At 39.8% G+C, this 21608-nt stretch overlaps 1 protein-coding gene across 1 annotated transcript in view; it reads left to right on the top strand.

Annotated features, from left to right (window-relative positions):
* The window catches only part of ZNF704 (zinc finger protein 704), a 375130-nt gene extending 367387 nt beyond the window's left edge, over positions 1-7743 (top strand). Inside the window, exons 8-9 of the mRNA XM_007944653.2 lie at positions 6222-6319; positions 7632-7743. Of these exons, the coding sequence (XP_007942844.1) occupies positions 6222-6319; positions 7632-7743 (210 nt within the window). The remainder of the gene's footprint in view (positions 1-6221; positions 6320-7631) is intronic.
* Positions 7744-21608: the final 13865 nt, after the last annotated feature.

Genomic DNA, 21608 nt, shown 5'->3' with positions numbered 1-21608 from the left:
CACCCACTAAAGCCAAAGATGAGGAAACTGAAAAATTTTACCAGCTTCTGCAGTCTGAAATTGACCAAACATGAAATTAAGATGTATTGATAATTACTGGTGATTTGAATGTGAAATTTGGAAACAAAGAAATGGCATTGGTTCTTAGAAAACATGGCCATGGTGATAGAAATGACACCAGAGATAGTGTGATAGAATTTTGCATGACCAATGAGTTATTCATTGCAAATACCTTTTCTTCAACAACATAAATGGTGACCATACACGTGGATCTCACCAGATGGAATACACAGGATTCAAATCCAACTACATCTTTGGAAAGAGATGGTGAAGAAACTCAATATCCTCACAGTCAGAAAGGTCAGGGGCTAACTGTGGAATGGACCATCAAATGCTCATATGTAAGTGTAAGTTGAAGGTGAAGAAAATTAAAATAAGTTCATGAGAGCCAAAATACAACCTTGAGTATATCCTACCTGAATTTAGAGGCCATCTGAAGAATAGATTTGATTCTTTGAACACCAGTGACTGAAGACTAGAAAACTTGTGGGAGGACATCAAGGATATTATACATGAACAAAGCAAAAGGCCATTAAAAAGACAGGAAAGGAAGAGAAGAACAAAATGGATGTCAGAAGGGATTCTGGATCTTGCTCTTGAATGGAGAGTAGCTAAAGCAAATGGAAGAAATGATGGAGTACAAGAGCAGAAAAGAAGATTTCAAAGGGCAGCTTGGGAGGACAAAGTAAAATATTGTCATAAAATGTGCAAAGACCAAGAGTTGGAAAACATGCTCAGCACTTCTCAAGCTGAACGAACTGAAGAAAAAATTTAAGCTCCAAATTGCAATATCGAAAGATTGTATGGACAAAACATTAAATGATGCAGGAAGCATCTAAAGAAGATGGAAAGAATACATATTCACTGAACAAAAGATAATTAGTCTATGTTCAACCATTTCTGAAGGTAGCATATGATCCAGAACTGATGGTATTGTGAGAAGAAGTCCAAGCTGCACTGAAGGAATTGGTGACTAACAGAGCTCCAGGAATTGAAGGAATACCCATTGAGATGTTTCAGCAATGGATGCAGCACTGGAAGTGCTCACTCATGTATGCCAAGAAATTTGGAAGACAGCTACCTGACCAACCAACTAGAGAGATCCATGTTTGTTCTCATTTCAAAGAGAGGTGAATAAACAGAATACATAAATTATCAAACAATGTCACTAATATTATACTAATATTTCACAAAAGTATTCAATTTTGTTGAAGACAGTTGAAAAAATGGCCGCAGTATCAAGAGAGAACTGCCAGAAATTCAAGTCAGATTCAGAAGAGGACATGGAATGAGGGATATCATTACTGATGTCAGATGGATCTTGGCTTAAAGTAGAGAACACTGGAAGGATGTTTACCTGTAGTTTATTGACTATACAAAGGTATTCAACTGTGTGGATTATAAGAAATTATGGATAAAGTTGAAAAGAATAGAAATTCCAGAACACTTAATTGTGTTCATGCAGAACCTATAAATAGACCAAAAGGCAGTCGCTTGAAGAGAACAAGGGGATAAAGGTGGACTATATTAAGAAGAATGTGGCATCAGGATTGGAGGAAGACTCATTAACTTGTGATATGCAGATAATACCACCTTGCTTACTGAAAGTAAAGAACACTTGAAACAGTTACTGATGAAGATTAAAGACTACAGCCTTCAGTATGGATCACACCTCAACATAAAAAAAAAGAATCCTCACAATGGACCAATATCAACATGATAAGTGGAGAAAAGACTGAAGTTGTCAAGGATTTCATTTTACTTTGATCCACAATCAACACCTGGAAGCAGCAGTCAAGAAATCAAACAGCACACTGCACTGGGCAAATATGCTGAGAGGGGAGGGGGAAAAAAACTCTTTAAAGTGTTAAAAAGCAAAGACTAAGATGCACCTCATTCAGACTGTGGTATTTTCAACAGCTTAACGTGCATATGAGAGCTGGACAGTGAATAAGGAAGACCACAGAAGAATCAATCGATGCATTTGAATTGTGGTGTTGGTGAAGAATATTGAATGTACCATGGAGTGCTAGAAGAATGAACAAATCTGTCTTAGATAAATTACAGTCTGAATGCTCCTTAGGGCCAACAAGGCCCAGACTTCATCTATCATACTTTAGTCATGTTGTCAGAAGGGACCAGTCCCTGGAGTAGGATTCTGTGGGTGTTAAGATTGTGTATCAACTTGGCTGGGCCATGGGTTGGAGTGGTTGGGCAGCTGGATGTAGTTATTCCTCATGATTAGATTGTAATCACCTCCAGGGTGGAATCTGCTGTGAGCAGCTAAGACACTGTCTTCAGGGTGTGGCCTGCTTCCAGTATATAAGGAGAGGCTTTAAGAAAGATCTTCAGCTTTCTGGCATGCTTGGATCTTGCATTTGGCTGAGTTTTCATCTCAAGTGGCCTGCCATGTTGCCTACCGATTCTGGGATTGTTCCTGGACTTGAACTAGTGGTCTGCCATGATGTCTGCTAATCTTAGGACTGTGCCATTTTGCCCATCAGTCTTGGGTTCATCAGACTCAGCAGCCAGCAGCTATGTAAGTCAGAAAAAGCCTCCAGCTCTAGTGGACATGTAACAGGAGTCAGAGCTGAAGCCTAAGGTCGAGGAGCCTTCACCTAGCCCCTAGAGCTGGCACTTTGAACTTGAACTACTAGCCCCCTAAACTGTAAGAGAGTAAATCCCTGTTTGCTAAAGCCATCCACTCACGGTATGTCTGTTAAAGTAGCACTTGGGAACCAAGATAGATACCGTATGCTGGGTCAAGTAGGGGGTCAGCAAAAAAGGGGAAAAACCCTCAAGAAATGGACTGACACAGTGGCTGCAACAATGGGCTCAATCATAGCAATGATTGTGAGGATGGCCCAGGACCCTGCAGTATTTCATTCTGTTGTATGTAGGGTTATTATGAGTTGAAACCAACTTGATGCCACCTAACAAGAACATTCCAAAAACTTTCTAAGGGTCCTGTCCTATACATTCTCCTATGAGCCAAAGTGATGTTTTTAAAGTATTAATCAGATGTTTCACTCTCTCAAAACTCTTCAAGTCCTTCCTGTTGCACTTAGGTAATACTCAAATCCTCATCACAGCCGGGCCCACCTGCATCTGCCCTTCTCCTCCCACTCTACCTTCCACAGAGTGCCCTCTGGCCCCACTGGAATCTGCACACTCATCCCCACTTGGTGGCCTTTGGCATTGCCCTCTCTATCTCTGGAATGCCTGCTCTTATTACCCTTCTGAAACTCTCTAGCCTCTTACCCTATTTTCTTTAGGCACTTACCACTAAATTTATCTTATTTCTTTATATTACTTCTTTTTGTATTTATTGTCTGTCTTTCCACTATAATGTAAGGTCCATGGGGGCAGAGACTTTGTGTGTTCACTTTTATATCCACAGAATGTAGAACTGTGCCTGGCACACGTTGTTTTTGTCATGTGCCATCAAATTGATTCCAACTCATAGCAGCCCTAATAGGTCAAAGTAGAACTGTCCCATTGGGTTTTCTAGGCTGAAATCTTTACAGAAGCAGAGTGCCAGGTCTTTCTCCCCCAGGGCTGCTGATGGGCTCAAACTGCCAGTCTTTCAATTAGCAGCCAGGTGTTTAACAACTGTGCCACCAGGGCTCCTTGCCTGGCACACACCAAAACCAAACCCACTGCCATAGAGGTGATTCCAACTCATAGCAACCCTATAGGACAGAGTAGAGCTGCCCCGCTCCAAAGGGTTTCCAAGGCTGTAAATCTTTCCAGAAGCAGAGTGTCTCCTCTTTCTCTTGGGGAACACCTGCTAGGTTCGAACTGCTAACCTTTTGGTTAGCATCCAAATGCTTTAACCACTGCACTACCATAGTGAATACATAATATTTGTTGAATGAAAAGCAAATATAGTACACTCTGCCAATACTCATATGATTTTATAATCGCCCCATGCAAAAGGGCTATGGAAACTGCAAAACACATAAGCTATCGTATTATTCCTGGCTAATGAAAGCAGTCACACTAAACTTTTCTGGCCCCTGACAAAAAAGGCACTGTTCTTGTAATTCTACAAAGCATATAATCACATCCTTGTTTTTACTTTTATTGTCCTGATAGTTTAATACAATTCCTGTGAACATATTCTACATCATCCACAGTGGCCACGGACATATGAAGCACATGGTCCCTCTGGTTACTACTATGCATCCTGTATAAAACCAAGTCCATTATGGAATTGGGGTGCTGTTCTTGGATGGAACTATATAGCTGTCCACATAACATGTTTACATTGAGTTCCAAAGCTTTTGTGGTTTAAAAAAAAAATTCTGTAATGATACTAACTTCTGCGGGCCCTCATTCCATCCACCTTCAGCAAAGAGCAAAGACCAATGTACAAACTAATTCAGCCTCATAGCAACAATAGTTTATAATATCAGATATATACTTATCTATATAATTTTCTTAAATTAATGTCTGGGAAAATACACCAATAATCATTCCTTTACATTGAGAGAAAATAGAAAGTACTAGTACCCATATAAGATGTTCTAGTGGCATAATGGATAAGGCATTTGGCTGCTAACCAGAAGGTCAGCCAACCCAGCAGCAGGAAGATGGGGCAATCTACTCCCATAAAGATTTACAGCCTTGGAAACCCTATGGGGGTCACTATGAGTTGAAATTGATTTGATGGCAGTGAGTTTTGGGTTTTTTGAAGTACCTATACATCTAAACATATGACTTAGGAATGCTCACATGACAGTTAACTGTTGGCAGAGAATATCGAATGTACCATGGAGTGCTAGAAGAAAAAACACATCTGTCTTGGATGAAGTATAGCCTGAATGCTCCTTAGAAATAACAATGGGCAGACTTCATCTCACATGTTAGAAAGGACCAGTCCCTGGAGAAGGATATGATAGTGGGTAAAGTAGAGGGTCAGTGAAAAAGAGGAAGACCTTAAACAGGATGGATTCACACAGTGAATGTGATGATGGGCGTTAAGTATGGCAACGATTATGAGGATGGTGTAGGATCAGACAATGTTTCGTTTTGTTGTACATAGGTTTGCTATGAGTCAGAACTGACTTGACAACACTCAACTACCACCACATGTTGGCTTCTGAGGGTTTGTTTTTGTTTTTTTTACTTATTAAGAGTATACTCTTCTGTATATGGCAATACTGTATAATTACTTAATACATCATTTTTTTAAGTTAGTTTCTTGCAGCTTTGAGAACCCCAAGAGCTGAAAAAATATTTAGTATTATGAGAGCAGGTGATGGAAAGGGTTTAATGAGTAGTCCACAAGGGATCAAGGACAAGAAGGCCCCTCCTGTGATGACAACCCGGAAGTAGGAGGACCAAGGGGTGAAATGCATGCTCTGGGGTCTGGCAGACCTGCAGTACAACACTGGCTCTGCCATTTACAAGTTCCATGACCTTGAGCGAGTTATTTGACCCTCTATGCCTTTGTTTCCTCCTCTGTAAAATGTGAACAATAATAGTACATATCACCACATCGAGTAGCTGTAAAAATTAAAGCTATTATCACATAGTAATGACACATAGTTAGTGCTCAATAAATAACATATGGGTAACATATATTCTTCATCTGCTCAGACTCTTGGCTTCCTGCTTTTATTTCTTGATTGGGCCCCAGAGTCTGCTACAAGGTTGTCTTATACAAGAACCTATTTACTTTGTGACTGAATGATCTAATACAGCAAACAGAAGGCCTAGGTCTGCACTGTATCACAGTCATAACACTGACTAGCTGTAAAATCTTAGATCTCAACCTCGCTAGATAATTTTTTATCTCCAGAAAAGAAATCATAAGCCTTGCTCTACCTGACAGGGTTCATAAGTTAAATAAGCGAGAATATACTTTAAGGTGTAAAACATTATTCAAGTGGTAATACAGTATTACAGGCAACTTGGATTGCACAGATATGAAGTCATGAATGTTTTTAAAGTTTTCCTTGTTGCTAAGTCTTTTCCATTTTGGGGATGTATTTAAACACTGCCATGAGCATCATTCCATCTTTTTTAACATGTGATCTCTGTGAAGGAAATGCTTCATCTCTGCATCTGATGGTCAAGTACCACATGGCAAAGGCTAACTAAATGCATGGTGAGAAGAAACTGTCCTATAAACTTTGTTTCCATGTATTTACCAGGTCTCACCAACACATAACCATCTGATGGGCACAGGAGAGCAGAGACAACACACTCATACCGTCCTGTCCTCTCCACCCAGAGGAACTGTCAGCCTAAGGTACGACTCCTTGAAACTCCTCATGCCTCATCTCAAGATACTAAACGACAAACAGAAGAATGGCAAGGAAAAGAGAAACCAGAGATACAATCGTACATAAAATTTTACCAGAATCACTGAAATATTCTTTCTATTGATCTTTTTTTTTCCATACATTAACTATTAATGAATTAGTTTACAATAAGTTTTTTATTATTTTTATTGTGGTAAAATATATTTAACAAAACATTTGCTAGTTTAATCATTTTTACATGTACAATTCAGTGATATTAATTACATTCACCATGTTGTAGAACCATCACTACTACCTGTTTCCAAATTTTTCCCTTACTCTTAACAGAAACACAATACCCCTTCAGCAATAACTCCAATTCCCTCCTCAACTCAACTCCTGGTAACCACAATTAAACTTTGCTGTCTATGCATTTGCTTTATTCTAGATTTTTCATGTAAGTGGAATCATACACTAATTGTTCTTTTGTGTCACCCAGCGTAATGGTTTCACAATGTCATAGCATGTATCAAAACCTAATTTCTCTTTATGGTTGAATAATAGTCATATACATATATATACATATACACACATATATAACCTATCACACATTTTGTTTATCCATTTATCTGTTGATGGACACTTGTTTCCACCCTTAGCTATTATGAATAAAGCTGCAATGAACATTGATGTATAAGCTTGTGTTTGAATTTTCTGCTTTCAAGTCTTTTCAGTGTATACCTAGTAGGAGAATTGCTGGCTTATATGGTAATTCTATGTTTAACTTTTTAAGGAATTCCTACACTGTTTTCCACAGTAGCTACACCATTTTACATTCCTACCAGCAATGAAGGAGTGTTCCTACAGGAAGTTTTCTTGCAGAATGGGTAATAGTGTTGATTGGGCCTAGTTAAAGCCAAGTTGCACTAACTTCTGTATTAAATGAACCACCAGATACAGTTTTAATGCAGATCATGGAGAGCCTCTTTAGAAGTCCCTTCTCCCCAGTGCACTAGATATTTGAGAAGCAGGGGAATGCTTGAAAAGTACTGTTCTCTACTGGTATTTCTCTTACTTACTTGTTAAATTCAATTTTATGAACATGGCCAAATGAGCATGTCCACTGATGGACAGCAGAAGCTTAAGTGTAATGTAGTGGCCATGAAAACCTCCACCACAACCTAAAGTCTGAACTAACAGAGAGAACCTCTACTGCGTTTCCTGACTTTTTTTTCTTGTTCTTTCATGGGAGTTCAAGCTCTCAATAGAATGTCCATCAGACTCCTCCCACTGAATAAATTTTCCTTGTATGTTTTTCAGAAAACCCAGGGGAGAGGGCAAAAAGTGCCGGAAGGTGTATGGCATGGAGAATCGAGACATGTGGTGTACCTCCTGCCGCTGGAAGAAGGCCTGCCAGAGGTTCATTGACTGAGAGACACCACCCACCAGGCGGAGAAGCCCAAGCTCCACAAGCTAATCCTGCCCTCTCCTTCCACTGCAGGTTTTGCAAAGCGCTTTTCCTCCTGAACAAAATGCACTTGAAGCCCAGGAAAAGCACATCCAGGAAACTTGGTGGAATTACAGCAAAAAAAAAAAAAAAAAAGTCACCACATTCACTGCTTTGACTGAGAATCCAGCCTAGAGCTGCTGTAACCTTTACTTCCTTCAAAAGAAAAGCCAACATTTTTTGCTGTATGTCTAAGTCTTGAAACTCTGAACTTCCGTAGCAATTAGCAATTGAACAAAGCCTTTTTTTTTTTTTTTTTGCCTAGTAAAGAGGCACCTTTTGATAAGCTTTCTGAATAATGCCGTTTCTGACATCTTTTGACAGTTAAAAACAAATAAGCTACACATTATTCAGTAGCATTTGTACAAAGAACAAATGATACCTACTTTCCTTGGGAATACTTGTTACCTGTTTTCCATTTGGTTTCTTGGAGCAGTTCACATCATGATGTGTTGCAAGAACATGCAGCACTCTGGGTATCTTTTCTATGGTCTATTTCTTTTTTTCTGAAGAATGGCCCCAAACTGAATGACAGAGCTGTTAGCTTGGAGGGCGCGGAGTGGCATAAATTCAAAGAGAGATTAGTGATGGAAATCACCAGCAGACTCCAGCCTCAAGCTGAGTTCAGAAATTCAACTGTCACTGTTGGGAAACATCTCGGAGTTTTCCTTGGATTTATAAGAAGTACTTCATCAAGAGCCAACATGGCGGACTACCTGCCTGCCACCACTCACTCATGCACTGGCACAAGTAGCCGTCTGGGTAAGCCTCAATGCTTCTTTCAGGGATGTGATGCAAACCAACAGCTCGGATCTGTTTGTCACTACTTATCTGTCAAGTTGTTGCCAGGTTATGGGTCCTTTCTTCAAAACCCAACCACTGACTAATTTCAGAAGGGGTCTAGAACTCCAAATTGTCCCAGCTGGTTTGCTTTAAACAGCAGAGCACAGCCTCCATCCATGTCCCCAAATGTTCAGAAAAACTGTCAACAAACCAACTTCAATTCTGAGTGCACTTTTATAGGTTTTATGCTTTAGCATGTCTGGGAGATGAGTTGGTGAACAATATAAACACTATATGGATAAAGGGTCAGTCCCAACCTTTATTTTCTTATAAAATATTGGAGCTATTTATTGAGACTTAGCTCAGAAGGGAACATAAAGAAAACCAAAAGGAAAACGCTTGCTGGTGTAGGAATCTCTCTATTTAGTAAGGCCAGGGCTTGCTTTGGGTTCCATTGATCAGGCTTTCTAGCCTAGTGTGTTTGTTTGATTGATTGGGCAGTTGGCTAGTTGGTTGGTTGGTTTTCAGAGATAGTGTGGAGGGGATAGGGCAAGAGTAGCCAAGCCCTACAGATAAGCTCGTTCTCTATTCTACTCTCAATTACCCTGCTAAAGAGATATTCCTCCTATACCTATGCAAAGCAGTAAGAGCACCTTATAGGATGCACTGTGTAGGGACTGGGGACATAGGATCAGCCATAGGTATGTTAAATGAACTTGCACAGAGGAAAGTTGTATATTTGGAGATTGCACATACACATTTTTTTTTAAGAGTGGAAAGATGTCACCTAATAATAACAGAGAACCTTTTTTTAATATGTGAGGTTCTATAGTGCAACATCCATTTTGTGTGTTCATATCTTGTGGCAATTTTCTTTTCTAAGCTCTCATATGACTCTTTTTTATTATCCCTTGTAAAAGTTCCTATTTTCTTTCTCCATTTATTTTTATAAAACACTTATTTCTAGAGAACAGAAAAAATAGCTTCTTCTCATTTCACATCATGATTACAAATCAGTGAGGGCCACAGAACCAAATATCAATGTATATTTTCGTACTCACGGGGTCAGCCAGGAAGGGACATTTTTAAAAAATGTAGAAATGTATTTGCTTCTTCTACCCCAGCATGTCCTTTCTCCTCTCCTGGTGTCCTGTCATCTCACTGCAGTCACCCACTGCTGTGACATGATGCTACTGGCCTAGTCCTGGAGGCCCTGAGCTGTGGGTGGAATGCCTAGTGGCCACCTGTTTGAGCTAGTTCACCATGTACATAAATGATGGGCAGGGTGCAATCTTGGAGCAGAGGTTTTTCTCTTCAGCAAAATTCCCTGGCCCTTGATCCTTGGATTAAGTCACTAATCAAAAGAGTTCAAAGTGATGAGAGGCTAAATCCATCCCCCCTTCCCAGAACTCTGGAACACAGGAAGGAGATCTTTGGTGTGGAGCAGTCCCCAGAGCAGGGCTCCATGGCTCTCATTCCCAGGATGCAGCCCATCAGTTGTTCTGCGCTTGGACCTGGCTGAGTTCAGCCCTTGCCTAGCTTCCAGCACATGTATAGGTATAAGTAGAAACATAAAGCTGAATGCAGGTTGGCTGTGATTTATTCCCTCTAAAGCTTTTTCGTGCATACTCTTCTGTGTCTCCCACTTGGACACAGCTCCTTTTTGCTGGCCAGCCAGGCAGGTGTGACTGCTCAGCCTGGAGCTCTGATACTCTCTTCTCTGGCTCCAAGATGCAGACAGAGGCTGATTGCCAGTACCTTCCTGGACACACAGACACTCATTTCTTGTAGCAAGGCATGTAGTAACTAGGGGACCACCAAGCCTGACCTGGCTGACCTTGAAGAAAAGAATCAAACCTTCAAGCCAACCAGACAGCAATGAATTGCAATATACAGCCACTGATTGTAAAAATATATTAAAAAAAAAAAAGTTATTTTGCTATATCTGGGAACTAGATGACGTGCCAAATTAAGCCAGACATCCATTTTATGCCATCTTTGTGGACCAAGTCCTTCTTATATCTTCATTTGGCAGGGGGGAAAGAAAGGGAAAGGTGGGAAGGAAAGTCCCTCTGCAAACTGACTACATAACCGGACCCCCTTGATCACAATGATCTCAGAGGCCTGTTTGTACAGACGAAGTGGTAATACAATGGATTCTGATCCCAAAGGATTTCTAAATAAGGCATGTTGTAGCTTTCTGGTTTTAGGGGGAGTGGGGGCACGTATTTTTTTATTTTTCTCCCTCATTGGACTTTCCCTCAGAAAAGATTCCTCATCTCTCTCCAAAGAAGGAATTTTATAGTAACAGGGCATTCTCCAGATAGCTGCAAAGCAAAGGGTGTTCACCAGGCAGTGATTTTTAGCCTCAGTCCTTCCCAGAGGACATTGCACCCAGTTGACTGGAGGCAGTGTGACAACTTGGAGAAAACACCCAGATAGCAAGCTGATCGGGGGCCAGAGAGAAGATACAACAGGCTCGTGGGCACTTGGCTTCAGCCTATCTCCTTGGTGCCGACCACTCACCTGCATGAAAGCAGCCAGTTTCCTGGGCACCTCTGAGGACGCTGCCACATTCTCCCTCTGGAAGCAGCTGCCAGAAGCAAGGAGAGAGCTACCTTAAGGGAAGCAGCTGTGGCCAGGGTGCAGGTCTACTGTGCACATCTCTAGTGGACATGGACTCCTGCTTTTCACCTCTCATGCTGGAAACTTTCCTCCCTTGGTTGGCAACAGCCAGTGTGAAGAAGAGGGTGGTGGGCTTGTGACCAGGACTGTGAGTGCTCAGCTGTGAAGTGCCTGCCAGCAGCTCCAAGGACCAACAGGGTGCCCTTTATAAGAGAATCCATTGCCCCATTTTAACCATGTTGCAGATGACAAATTTCAATAGAGAATGATGCATGTTAAAGTTCTTAGGCTTTCCAAAAAGTTTTCAGAGAAATAGTCACATGTATGATGCAAAAGATTTCTGAAATTGCAATGTCCTCCATCAAATGTCAGGATCATTAGAGTTTAAGTCTGTTCTCTTTGGTGTCACACTACGCCACACTTTTGAAAGCAGCCAGTGGTTCTGAGTTAGTCAGCATGGCTGAATTCATTTCCCCCTTTGTCAGACGTCATTGCATATGGAAAGTGCAGCAGCACTCACTTGATAAGAAAAGGGACAGAATTGTTTATATAGTAGAGAATGCCTTGAGAATAGTAGCAAAATACTGTAAATAATATTCATTTCCTCAGGGAAAATTAAAGGGTATGTGAAAAATAGGTCCGGAGGATCCTAAGACTAGGATGAATTTTATTGTCTTTGGAGTCTTTTCTAGTCAACATTTTCTTAAATGAACCTAATATAATTTCAAGACAAACTTACATGAACCTAACAGCATCAACTTTTCTGAGGCATGGGGTTGCCCTATGAAAAAGAGCTATTTCTTTATAGCTGATCTGAGGTCAAAGGCTGATATTTGAGCCACAGGCATAATCCCTGGTGGGTATTCATAGACTAATGTAAGGCTTTTTTTTTCTCCTTCTTTTTAAAACATAATTGTGAACATGAAGCCTTGCCGTTCCTTTCCACAATCACCCAGTTCAATGATGGTTTATTAGCTATAAGCAGAGTTCTGTAAATGAAAGCTGTTAAAGATGTGTACTTTGCTTCCATAGCATGTTAGGGAGCAAACTTCCATGGACTCTTGTGGACAAGTTGCTGCTTATTCTCATGACCATGTAGAATTTCCATTGACCATGTCTACTGTAGCGTTGACCTGCGTGAAGGCAGGGGAGAATCTGTACACACACGAGTGGAAGCTGCAGGATTCATGAATAGAGATGAGAGTGCAGATCACTTTGGAGACATGAGTCAACTGGAAGTTTCATTTCTCTAAGAAAATAACTACCAGCAGCACACATTCTCCCAAATTACTCATACCTGTAGGGGTTTCTCCATGTAGGAATTGTTTCATTGCATCTTTTTGCATTGTAACTAGTCAAAGCATAGCTCAGTAAATAAAATGAGATTCGCACTTTTAGGTACCAATTGCATCACTAAGTGATGCACACCAATAGACAAGAAATTATGAAATATCTTCAAGACTGATGGGTTTGCTTACTGTGACTTTGGAAAAGCCCATATCCAAGGATCTATACATGCTTTAAAAGATGTATCTATCTAAAGACCAGGAATCAAAATGGGAATTTTACTTCTGGCCTTGCTTTGTAAATAGTTCCTTGTTTTGAAGACAATCTCATGTTTTATAACTTTTTGTTGTGGGTCTGAGAATCAAAATAGTAATCTGTTGTGTCAAAATGTAATCTTAAATACAATAATAATGATAAGTTAATTTTCAAAGTAGACAAAAAATACACTGCTTAGGCTTCCACAATTCTAAGAGACATGACACTTTTATAATAAGCATTAGTACTTCTCAAATTAACAGAACTGGAAATATTTTACAAGATGCAGTGTTTTGTAATCACAAAGAACATGAACATTTTGTGAAAAATGACCTTGGTTTTATACGTTGTAGCTTATTTTTTAAAATGCAGTATTTTACCAGACAGGAAGTGTTTATATTATAAACAATTCCTGCTCACCAAACAAAGGGCTATGCCACTTTTAAACAAGTGTTTGACGCATATCTTTTCAATTAACCCTCTGCAGCTAGGGTAGATAACGCAGATCAGATGGAACAGTTATCACAAGAGAATCAACCTGCCGACAGCTATTCTTCTAACACTACCAGCATGTTTTCAAAGGATTATGAGAGAAAAGATACCTTACGAATCATCCTATGTATCTTAAATCTCAGCAATGTTAGCAGACATGTTCAAGGCCATGGGGCAAGTATCCTTGTAAATTTATTAGTGTAAAATGATAGATTCTATGTCATAAAGACAAGTTAACCACACTACACACCAGACCCATGAACCTGCATTTAACAAGCAATTATCAACTGGTAGAAATTTCTAAAATGTCGTGGTATATACGTCCAAAAAATAGAATTCTTTGGTGATCAGAAGTGCTTAAAATCATTTTATCCTCAGCACTAACAAAATGTCTTTAATTTCCTTGTGAGAACAAGGCTTAATTTTTCACTAGGAAGACACTCTTGCACATACATAAAACTGTGATCAGAAAGTGACTGTGTTCCCAACAGTCAAGAACCAAGGAGGGGAGCCATGGTGAGTTTCTTCACTGTACAAATAATTCCCAACTTTGCCAAAACCATTTTATAACACTGTACAGTTCTTTCAAGCCTACTTACAGCTAAAACAAGAAAGTATCTTTTCTTGCTATGATTTTGGAAAATCCAAAAGCTAGTCAAATGAAAAATGGGAATGGCTATGTACCCACCCGACAACTCCTCCGAGGTCAGAGGGTCACATGGATCTTGGCTTCAAATAGGCTTCCAAATGTGCACAAAAGGGCTAGAGCAGAGTTCAGGGAAACCATGCACAGCCTTGGCTCCCAGTCTTTGAGATGAGATAGCCTGCAAATCTGTATCTTCATTCCCTCAGAATATATCCTTTGTTACCATTAAAGTCCTCAAGAAGTACATATTGCTGTATGGTTTTGAACCAAATGAAACTCATCTCATCTTCAAAACCAGCTTCCTAATGGTACACAGCAGAGGTTGCAAATTCAGATGCTTTAGAAAAGCCAGGCAGTTTCCATAAATGAAGGGTACTGATCTGACATAAAAGGGACACTAGAAAATGGTGGAGATCGTGGTGAACTAGAAAACACACTCCCCATTTGAAAGGAGACTGACAGTCAGCTCTAGACAAGCAGGGCCATGCAAAAATTCAGGGTCTGGGTTGCCAAAACTTCTGACTTGGAAATACGGTATCACCTGACATTTAAATATTGACAGCTAACGGAAATTCTTGGACAACACTGTGCAAAACCAAAGAGAACCCAGATGTGGCCAGAGGCAACCCATGGACACCAGTTTCAACTGCTGCAGAAAGCATATGTCACAGTCCATGGTCATTAGGTCAAGTCCCTCCCTAATCCACACAAACTCATGTGTTGGCAACAAAATTTAAAAAAGGGAAAGATTTGATCATTTCTCCCCAGATACCATTCTCACAGAAGATGTGAACATAGAAATGCGATACCCTTAGACTAGCCTTGCCTCTGATCAAAACACACTGAAGTGTCATCTAAATCTTACTCTGCCTCCTCTGGCGGGCCCAGGCCATGCCCCCAAAGCATTGCATAACTGTAATCCTAGCTTTCTTAGTGTTTCCACTACCGTGACCACTGTGATGAGGGGCTGGCAAAGAGTAGCCTTCAGAGAAGGCTGCCAGGGAGCCCCTGCTGTTAGAAGATAGCACACATTGCCTCCTTGTGCCAAAGCCCTTTGCCATCCCCCCTACCCCCCTTCCCTCTTCATCCTACCTGTTTAATTTTCATTCCAGTTGAAAGTCACTCCTGTAATTTCACCTCTGATAGGGCAAAAATCCTTGCTTCAGAACTGGTAGGTACTGCCAGTATTTTGGAGAGTTTGCTAACCTCAAAAGGAAGTTTTTCCACATAGAAAACCTTCATATCTTTGTCTGAAGGCAAACACAAAATGGGAATCAATGTGTCATGGGGACAATTAAAAGTTGCTTCATTAGTTTGAACTGACTATATAATTTTAAACTATCTTTTTATATCAGAGCCCTGATCATGTTGGAATAACAACTAGCCCTTTCACATATATAATAAAGTATGTCTCTTTTGGAGACATTATTTCATTTGATCTTCATAAGAACCAAGTGTAGAATAGGAATATTTAGAGTCACCATCACCCACCTCCAAGGCCAAACCAGAATAGTCTTGAATCTGAGAGTCAACCTCATGACTGCCTGCAAGGAGGAAGGAAAGGCTTATTAGATGGCAGATTGAGACCTTAGTCTTCCAGAATAACTACAGAGCTGAGAAGACGCAGAGGACCATCACATTCTGGACTTATCCTTCCAATCTAGTTAAATAAAGAACCCACTCCTTCACTCATTCACCTTGTCAAATGCAAACTTAATCATCCCCAAATGTATAACTTCACTATAACCATGCCACTATCCCTAAATTCCTACCAAGAACATGGTAAATTATAGGATTTCTATTAGCTAATGTGATGTCCAAGGAGCCCCGGTGGTGTAGTGGTTAAAGCATTCGGCTGCTAACCAGAAAAGGTCAGCAGCCACTGTGTGGGAGAAAGATGAGGCAGTCTACTTCTGTGATGATTTACAGCCTTGGAAACCCTATGGGGCAGTTCTACCATGTCCTAAAGGGTGACTATAAGTTGGAATTGACTTGATGGCAGTGGGTTTGATTTTTTAGTGTGATGCTCTAAGTAAAAATGTTGGCTCCCTGGGGGAAAAAGCTACTTTTCAGCTAGCTTTCAACATTTGTTAGCTATGTAAGCTTAAATTGATGCCAAAAAATTTAAAACCAGCTCAAATTTACAATTTATAATGATCAAGTCAAAGCTTACTGTGAAATCAAAGTTGGAAGCACCTGGTAATGTAGTTAAATCATATCTAAACACAAATGCAATTTAAACAACTTGAGCAATGCCTGCAATTTTGCCATTGTAGGTGACTGAAAGGCAGGATTTTATCTCACTTTCTTCCATAGTTTACCAGGTTTTGAATCTAAAAGTAAAGCCAGTCATAGGGAGCTTAGCCATGGAGCTAGAAGGGGCCTCAAAAAGCCATCATAGCCTGCCAGCCCCTTCATTAATAGACTTTTTGATCATTTTACTTCTATTATGTTTTAGGAGAAATACAGTGCTGAGGGGAAGGGCATTAAGGAGGAAGGCCTTTCTTGTCCTGCTAGAAAATAAGCCCATTTTGTAATGTTTGGCACCAGTGCCATGACAGTGGAATTTCAAAAGACCCCAGCTTCAGGTTACAAGTAGAAAGTTACAGTTCTGAAAGAGGATAACTATAGATTGTGAAAGAAGTAGAGATGGTGATTCAATTGTGGTGCTCATTTTATAAAGATGTTCTTTCAGATTCGGCACTATCCACATAAATATTTCCTACCAGCTTCCAAACAGAAGATCCCTTTTATTTATGTTATGAAAATAGTCAAAGTTAATCCTTAAGTCTAATTAAGTATTACATTTTCTTACCAGGAACAATTCCCTAAATTCAGAATTCCCTAATTTAAAAATTTAAACACGAAGCTCTCTCCCTTGCCGTCAGGTGTCTCCTCAGACATTTCATCCTAGCATAATAGTTGCTGATTCTGATTAGGTAGTCAGCTTAACTATTAGTTGGTTAGCTTAGAGTAGAAAATGGAAATTTCTTGCCTGGAAAGGGCAGAAAGCCATCATTAAAGATAAAAATTTCCTTTTAAAAGGAAACTGAGCTTAAAGAAAAAGAGAAGAAAAATCCCTATTCGGGTAACTTGTCTTCTTTCCCCAGTTAGTCAGCCATTCGCTAGTGAGACATGACTCTCGCCCCTTTGCGCACATCTGCCCAAACCAATGGCTAGGCTGGCTTCCATATCCCCAGACTGAACACCTGCAGCAGCAGATATGCTTGCTTCTGTGCTACTACGTGCTCTCTCTTCTACGGTCTAAGAAGATAAATATTACCATGACTGGTAAGTCAGATTCTGTCAGTGTGGCTACCACCTGCCTTTGGGAGGAAAAAAATTCCATCTGTCTGAATAGTTTTAGATGATATTCAGAGAGCAGCCCCATCAGCATACAACCTGCCGCACTCATCACAAAAGGTTTGTTCAGACTCACTGATGAAGAATGACAACCAGAAACCTAATCCTTTCACACTGACTCAAAGCCCCCTACCCCCACCTCCAAGCAAGTTTCCTATCCCACCAGTTCTATCCTGGTGGGAAGCTAACTGCATAATCAGAATCAACAACTATTATGTTGGGATGAATGTTCTGAGGAGACACCCGAGGGCAAGGAAGAGAGCTTCATGTTTAATTACTTCAGGCCCTGACCTCTGCCCACAATGATAAAGAATGAAAACTGAATTGGCCTTTATTCTGTGAGAAGGAAGTGGCTCCTTCAGGGTGTAATCATTTTAATCTTATTTATGGAAAGAGAAAACAATGACTCCACTCCGCTGGCATTGTTAAATACTGCCCATCCCTCCAAGGGAGTCCCTGTGCGGGTGCAAAAGGTTAACACTCTTGGCTGCTAACTGAAAGATTGGAGGTTTGAGACCAGTCAGACATGCCTCAGAAGAAAAGCCTCAAGTTTTACTTCCAAAAAGTCATCCATTGAGTACACTAGGGAGTGGGGTTCTACTCTGACACATTTGGCATCACCAGGTGTCAGAATCAACTCCACAGCAACTATAAAAAGTTTAATTTTTTTTTTTTTTTTTATTTTTTTAAGTGAAAATTTACAGAGCAAATCCATTGAGTACACTAGGGAGTGGGGTTCTACTCTGACACATTTGGCATCACCAGGTGTCAGAATCAACTCCACAGCAACTATAAAAAGTTTAATTTTTTTTTTTTTTTTTTAATTTTTAAAATTCACACCAGAGGAGCCCTCTTCACAGGTTTTGGGCACAGATGGCAGAAACAGAAAGGGAAGGTGGCAGAGTTATGCTAGTGGCTTCCAGAATTTGAATTTCTCCTCAAGAATCTACAGTGTAGCTTACCAAAAACAAAACAGTTTAATGAATGATAGATTACATTTAAAAAAAAAAAAAAAGAATGCATCACCTTGCAGACTACAAACCCTTGCTTTACTTTGTAAACCTTTCTCCTCTACTCTGCTGATTGGAAACTAGTGGCTGTGAGTTGACCAACCCCTGTGATGATAGCAATGCCCCTCCCCTTCCAGAGTCACCTAATATTCTATTTGGGGAGCCTCCTAGATTTCCTGCAGAAAGCTTTAGATTTAGACCTAGATCTTTAGGGAAGAATTCAATTAACCCCAAAATATACTTGTTCAGTGATTTCAATAACTAAAAATGCCCTGGGTATTTAAAAAAAAAAAAAAATGTGGATCTATGTTTTTTTTAAAAAAAAAAAATGCCATTAATCAATATTTTCCTATTATACTCTAAAATTCCTATTTTTGTATATTAATGGTTAGACAGTGTTCTGCCATTTGAACATACACTATCTGGGGTAACCAGACACTAGTATAGCTTCCAAAGTGTTTCGTATTTCAAAATCCTATATACTTAGAAGAACAACTCAGGATAAGAAGAACTCGCTAGGTCCCAAAGGGTTCATGACTATCATCAAATGCAACTGCGAAGTGGCTTATACTGTCATTTCCTTCAAATGAGGGGACTGGGGAGAGAGAGAACAATTGTTGCAAAACCTCTGTTGCCCTTAGTCCGTGATAAGGTTTTAAGAAAACACTGCTTTAAAAAAATAAAAAAAAAAAAATCAAGCCATCTTACAAATTATTTCTACACCAAATCTAAAATATTAAAATTAAATTAGAAATTGTTAAAATGGGGTATTTAGTGGGAATGCTGTCAGTAGAAAGTATTGCTTTTTAGTGCCTGTTAGGAGCCCTGGTGGCACAGTGGTTAAGCACTCAGCTGCTAACCAAAAGGTCGGCAGTCAAACCCACCAGCTGTTCCGTGAGAGAAAGATAGGGCAGTTTGCTTCAGTAAAGATTGCAGTCTTGGAAACCCTACAGGACAGTTTTACTCTGTCCTACCGGGGGCAGGCAGTTCTACTCTGTCTTATAGGGTTGCTGCCTAAGGCATTTGACTGCTGGCCAGAAGGCTGGTGGTTCAAACCCAACAGCCACTCCTCAGAAGGAAAAGTTGGGCAATCTACTTCTGTAGTGATAGTGCCTCAGAAACCCGAGGAGGGGTCACAATGAGTCGGATTCGACTCAACGGCAGTGTGTTTGGTTTTTTTGTTTGATGATTCAGAATCAACTGGATGGCAGTGGGTGTTGGACAGTCACTATGAATCGGAATCAACTTGATAGCAGTGGGTTTAAAACAAATGGAGGACAAAGACAGACTCAAGAAAGCAGCAGTCCCTCCTATGTAATGATAGTGTTAGAGTGGCAGGCATCGTCACGTGATTGGGCAGTGTGGGTGGCAAAGCTATCCAATTTTCAAGTGATCTTTTGAAATACAATCTTACCACCAACTCGGGGTAAGTATTTGCTTACAAAATCTTTAATATTAGTGGATGAATGTATGAAGTTACAAACTATGCATTTTCAAAGAGTAACCTGTATTTTGTATTGAATCCAAGTAAATTTTTTTCTTAGAGCCCTCACACAACTGCAAATTATTCAAAATAAACTTGAATGCATGTCTTAATGGGGATGTAGGACTCCCATTTACACTCTTCTGGCTGACATTTTTAAAGCCAGTGCATTGGAACTTTACTCTGAAACTTCAGGCTTTGAACAAATCCAGCCACTGAGTTGAAGAACTGGAGAATGTTTATATTTACTTCTTAAGCATAAATGGGAAATGTTGGCTATTACAAAATAGGCCTGACTCTTTAGAAGTAGATGTTCTAGTAAGGCTGGATTTATAAGCAAACATAATGTACATTTTGTTTAACTCTCTATCCCGGTGGTGGAGAGAAAAAAACCTGTTTAAAGGCTTTCGTCTATATCGTTTCAGAGAGCAAAATACAGAAAATATCAAATCAAATCACTGATTCTTTTCAAAAACACGGAGTTAATTGTACTTCTTATATTTGAAAGTCCATATACACACAAACTCACACAAAAATACACATACTTCTTAAGCGCTCTTGTTGATTTTATATTTTCAACAAGCCTTCTTCCCTTATGTTTTGTCTTTGCTCCTTAATCGATTCTACACTAGGTTACCCAGCATGAAAAAAAATTTTCTTTCACCCAACAATGTCCGAATAAAGAACCCCATTTCCCTATCATTCTGGCTTTCTTCTATGTCTATTAAGAAATTTTCTCAGCTGTTTGTATGGAAAAATGCGCTTCTAAACCTGGTTCTTATGGTGATACTGGATGTGTTTGCTACCTATTTAGAAGGTATTGAGGGGGATGTGTCTTTTTATATGATTTTTAGCCAAATTCAGATATTCTGATACATTTCTGAATACCTATCTGACTGTAAATACAGCCTGTAAAGGTTCAGGTTAACAAACCTTTGACATGACTGTTCATCAGCCTTGCTCCTTGCCAGCTTTTGGCACATTGTACATAGATTTGTTGAATGTTTAAATGATGTTTTTTTAAATGCTGTTCTCTAAAACAACTTTTGAATGTTTTTTTGCTTTCTATTGTTTTGGACTTTGTGTGTTAGTTTGAAAAAAAAAAAAAATGTTTCCTAAATATTTAACACCAGGAAAAAAAAATTAAACTGGTGCTAATTGAAACAGAAGCAAATTTTCAGATTGAAGATTCACAACATAAACCGTACACACCAGTTAAACTGCACTTTCCCGAGGGGACCGTTGGCATCTACCGAAACGTGCATCAGAAGGACCATCGAATGTTTACAGTTCTGTGGTCCGTTTAAGTATGAAAAATAGACGTGGCTCTGTCCCCAGAATTGAGGATCTGCTACAATGGTCCTTTGGAAGCATTTAAGTAGAAGTAAAGGCTTATAGTAAGAATCATGTTAGTAATAGTCTTCTGGTCTTTGGACTTTCATGTTCTGTAATGCTTAGCTGTAACAATGACTATGGTGTTGCCAATCTAGTCTGATATCATCGTTGACCTGTGTTTACTGCGTGTATGGTTAAACCTTGGGTTGCACTGGCATGTTCTGAGCCAGAACACTGGACTTTCAATAAGACTATTCTGACTTCTACAGTGTCCACACACATGAATTTAAATGCACTTGTAACTGGTTAATTACCATGAAGTAAGTCTAATTTCCACTAAATAAAAGTTTTTGTGTATCTGCTTCTATTTTGGGGTTGTTTGTCTTCAAACCAGGATAACTAACATTCCTAAGAGCTCTGGTAGCATAGTGCCTAAGGCACTTGACTGCTAACCAGAAGGCTGGTGGTTCAAACCCATCAGCCACTCCTCGGAAGGAAGGTTGGGCAATCT

Source organism: Orycteropus afer, unplaced genomic scaffold (genome assembly GCF_000298275.1).
Source record: "Orycteropus afer afer isolate SDZICR_OR568_19922 unplaced genomic scaffold, OryAfe1.0 scaffold00129, whole genome shotgun sequence".
NCBI classification, from domain to species: domain Eukaryota; kingdom Metazoa; phylum Chordata; class Mammalia; order Tubulidentata; family Orycteropodidae; genus Orycteropus; species Orycteropus afer.
The sequence above is the reverse complement of the archived record's forward strand: the minus strand, read 5'-3'. Positions and strand labels throughout refer to the sequence as shown.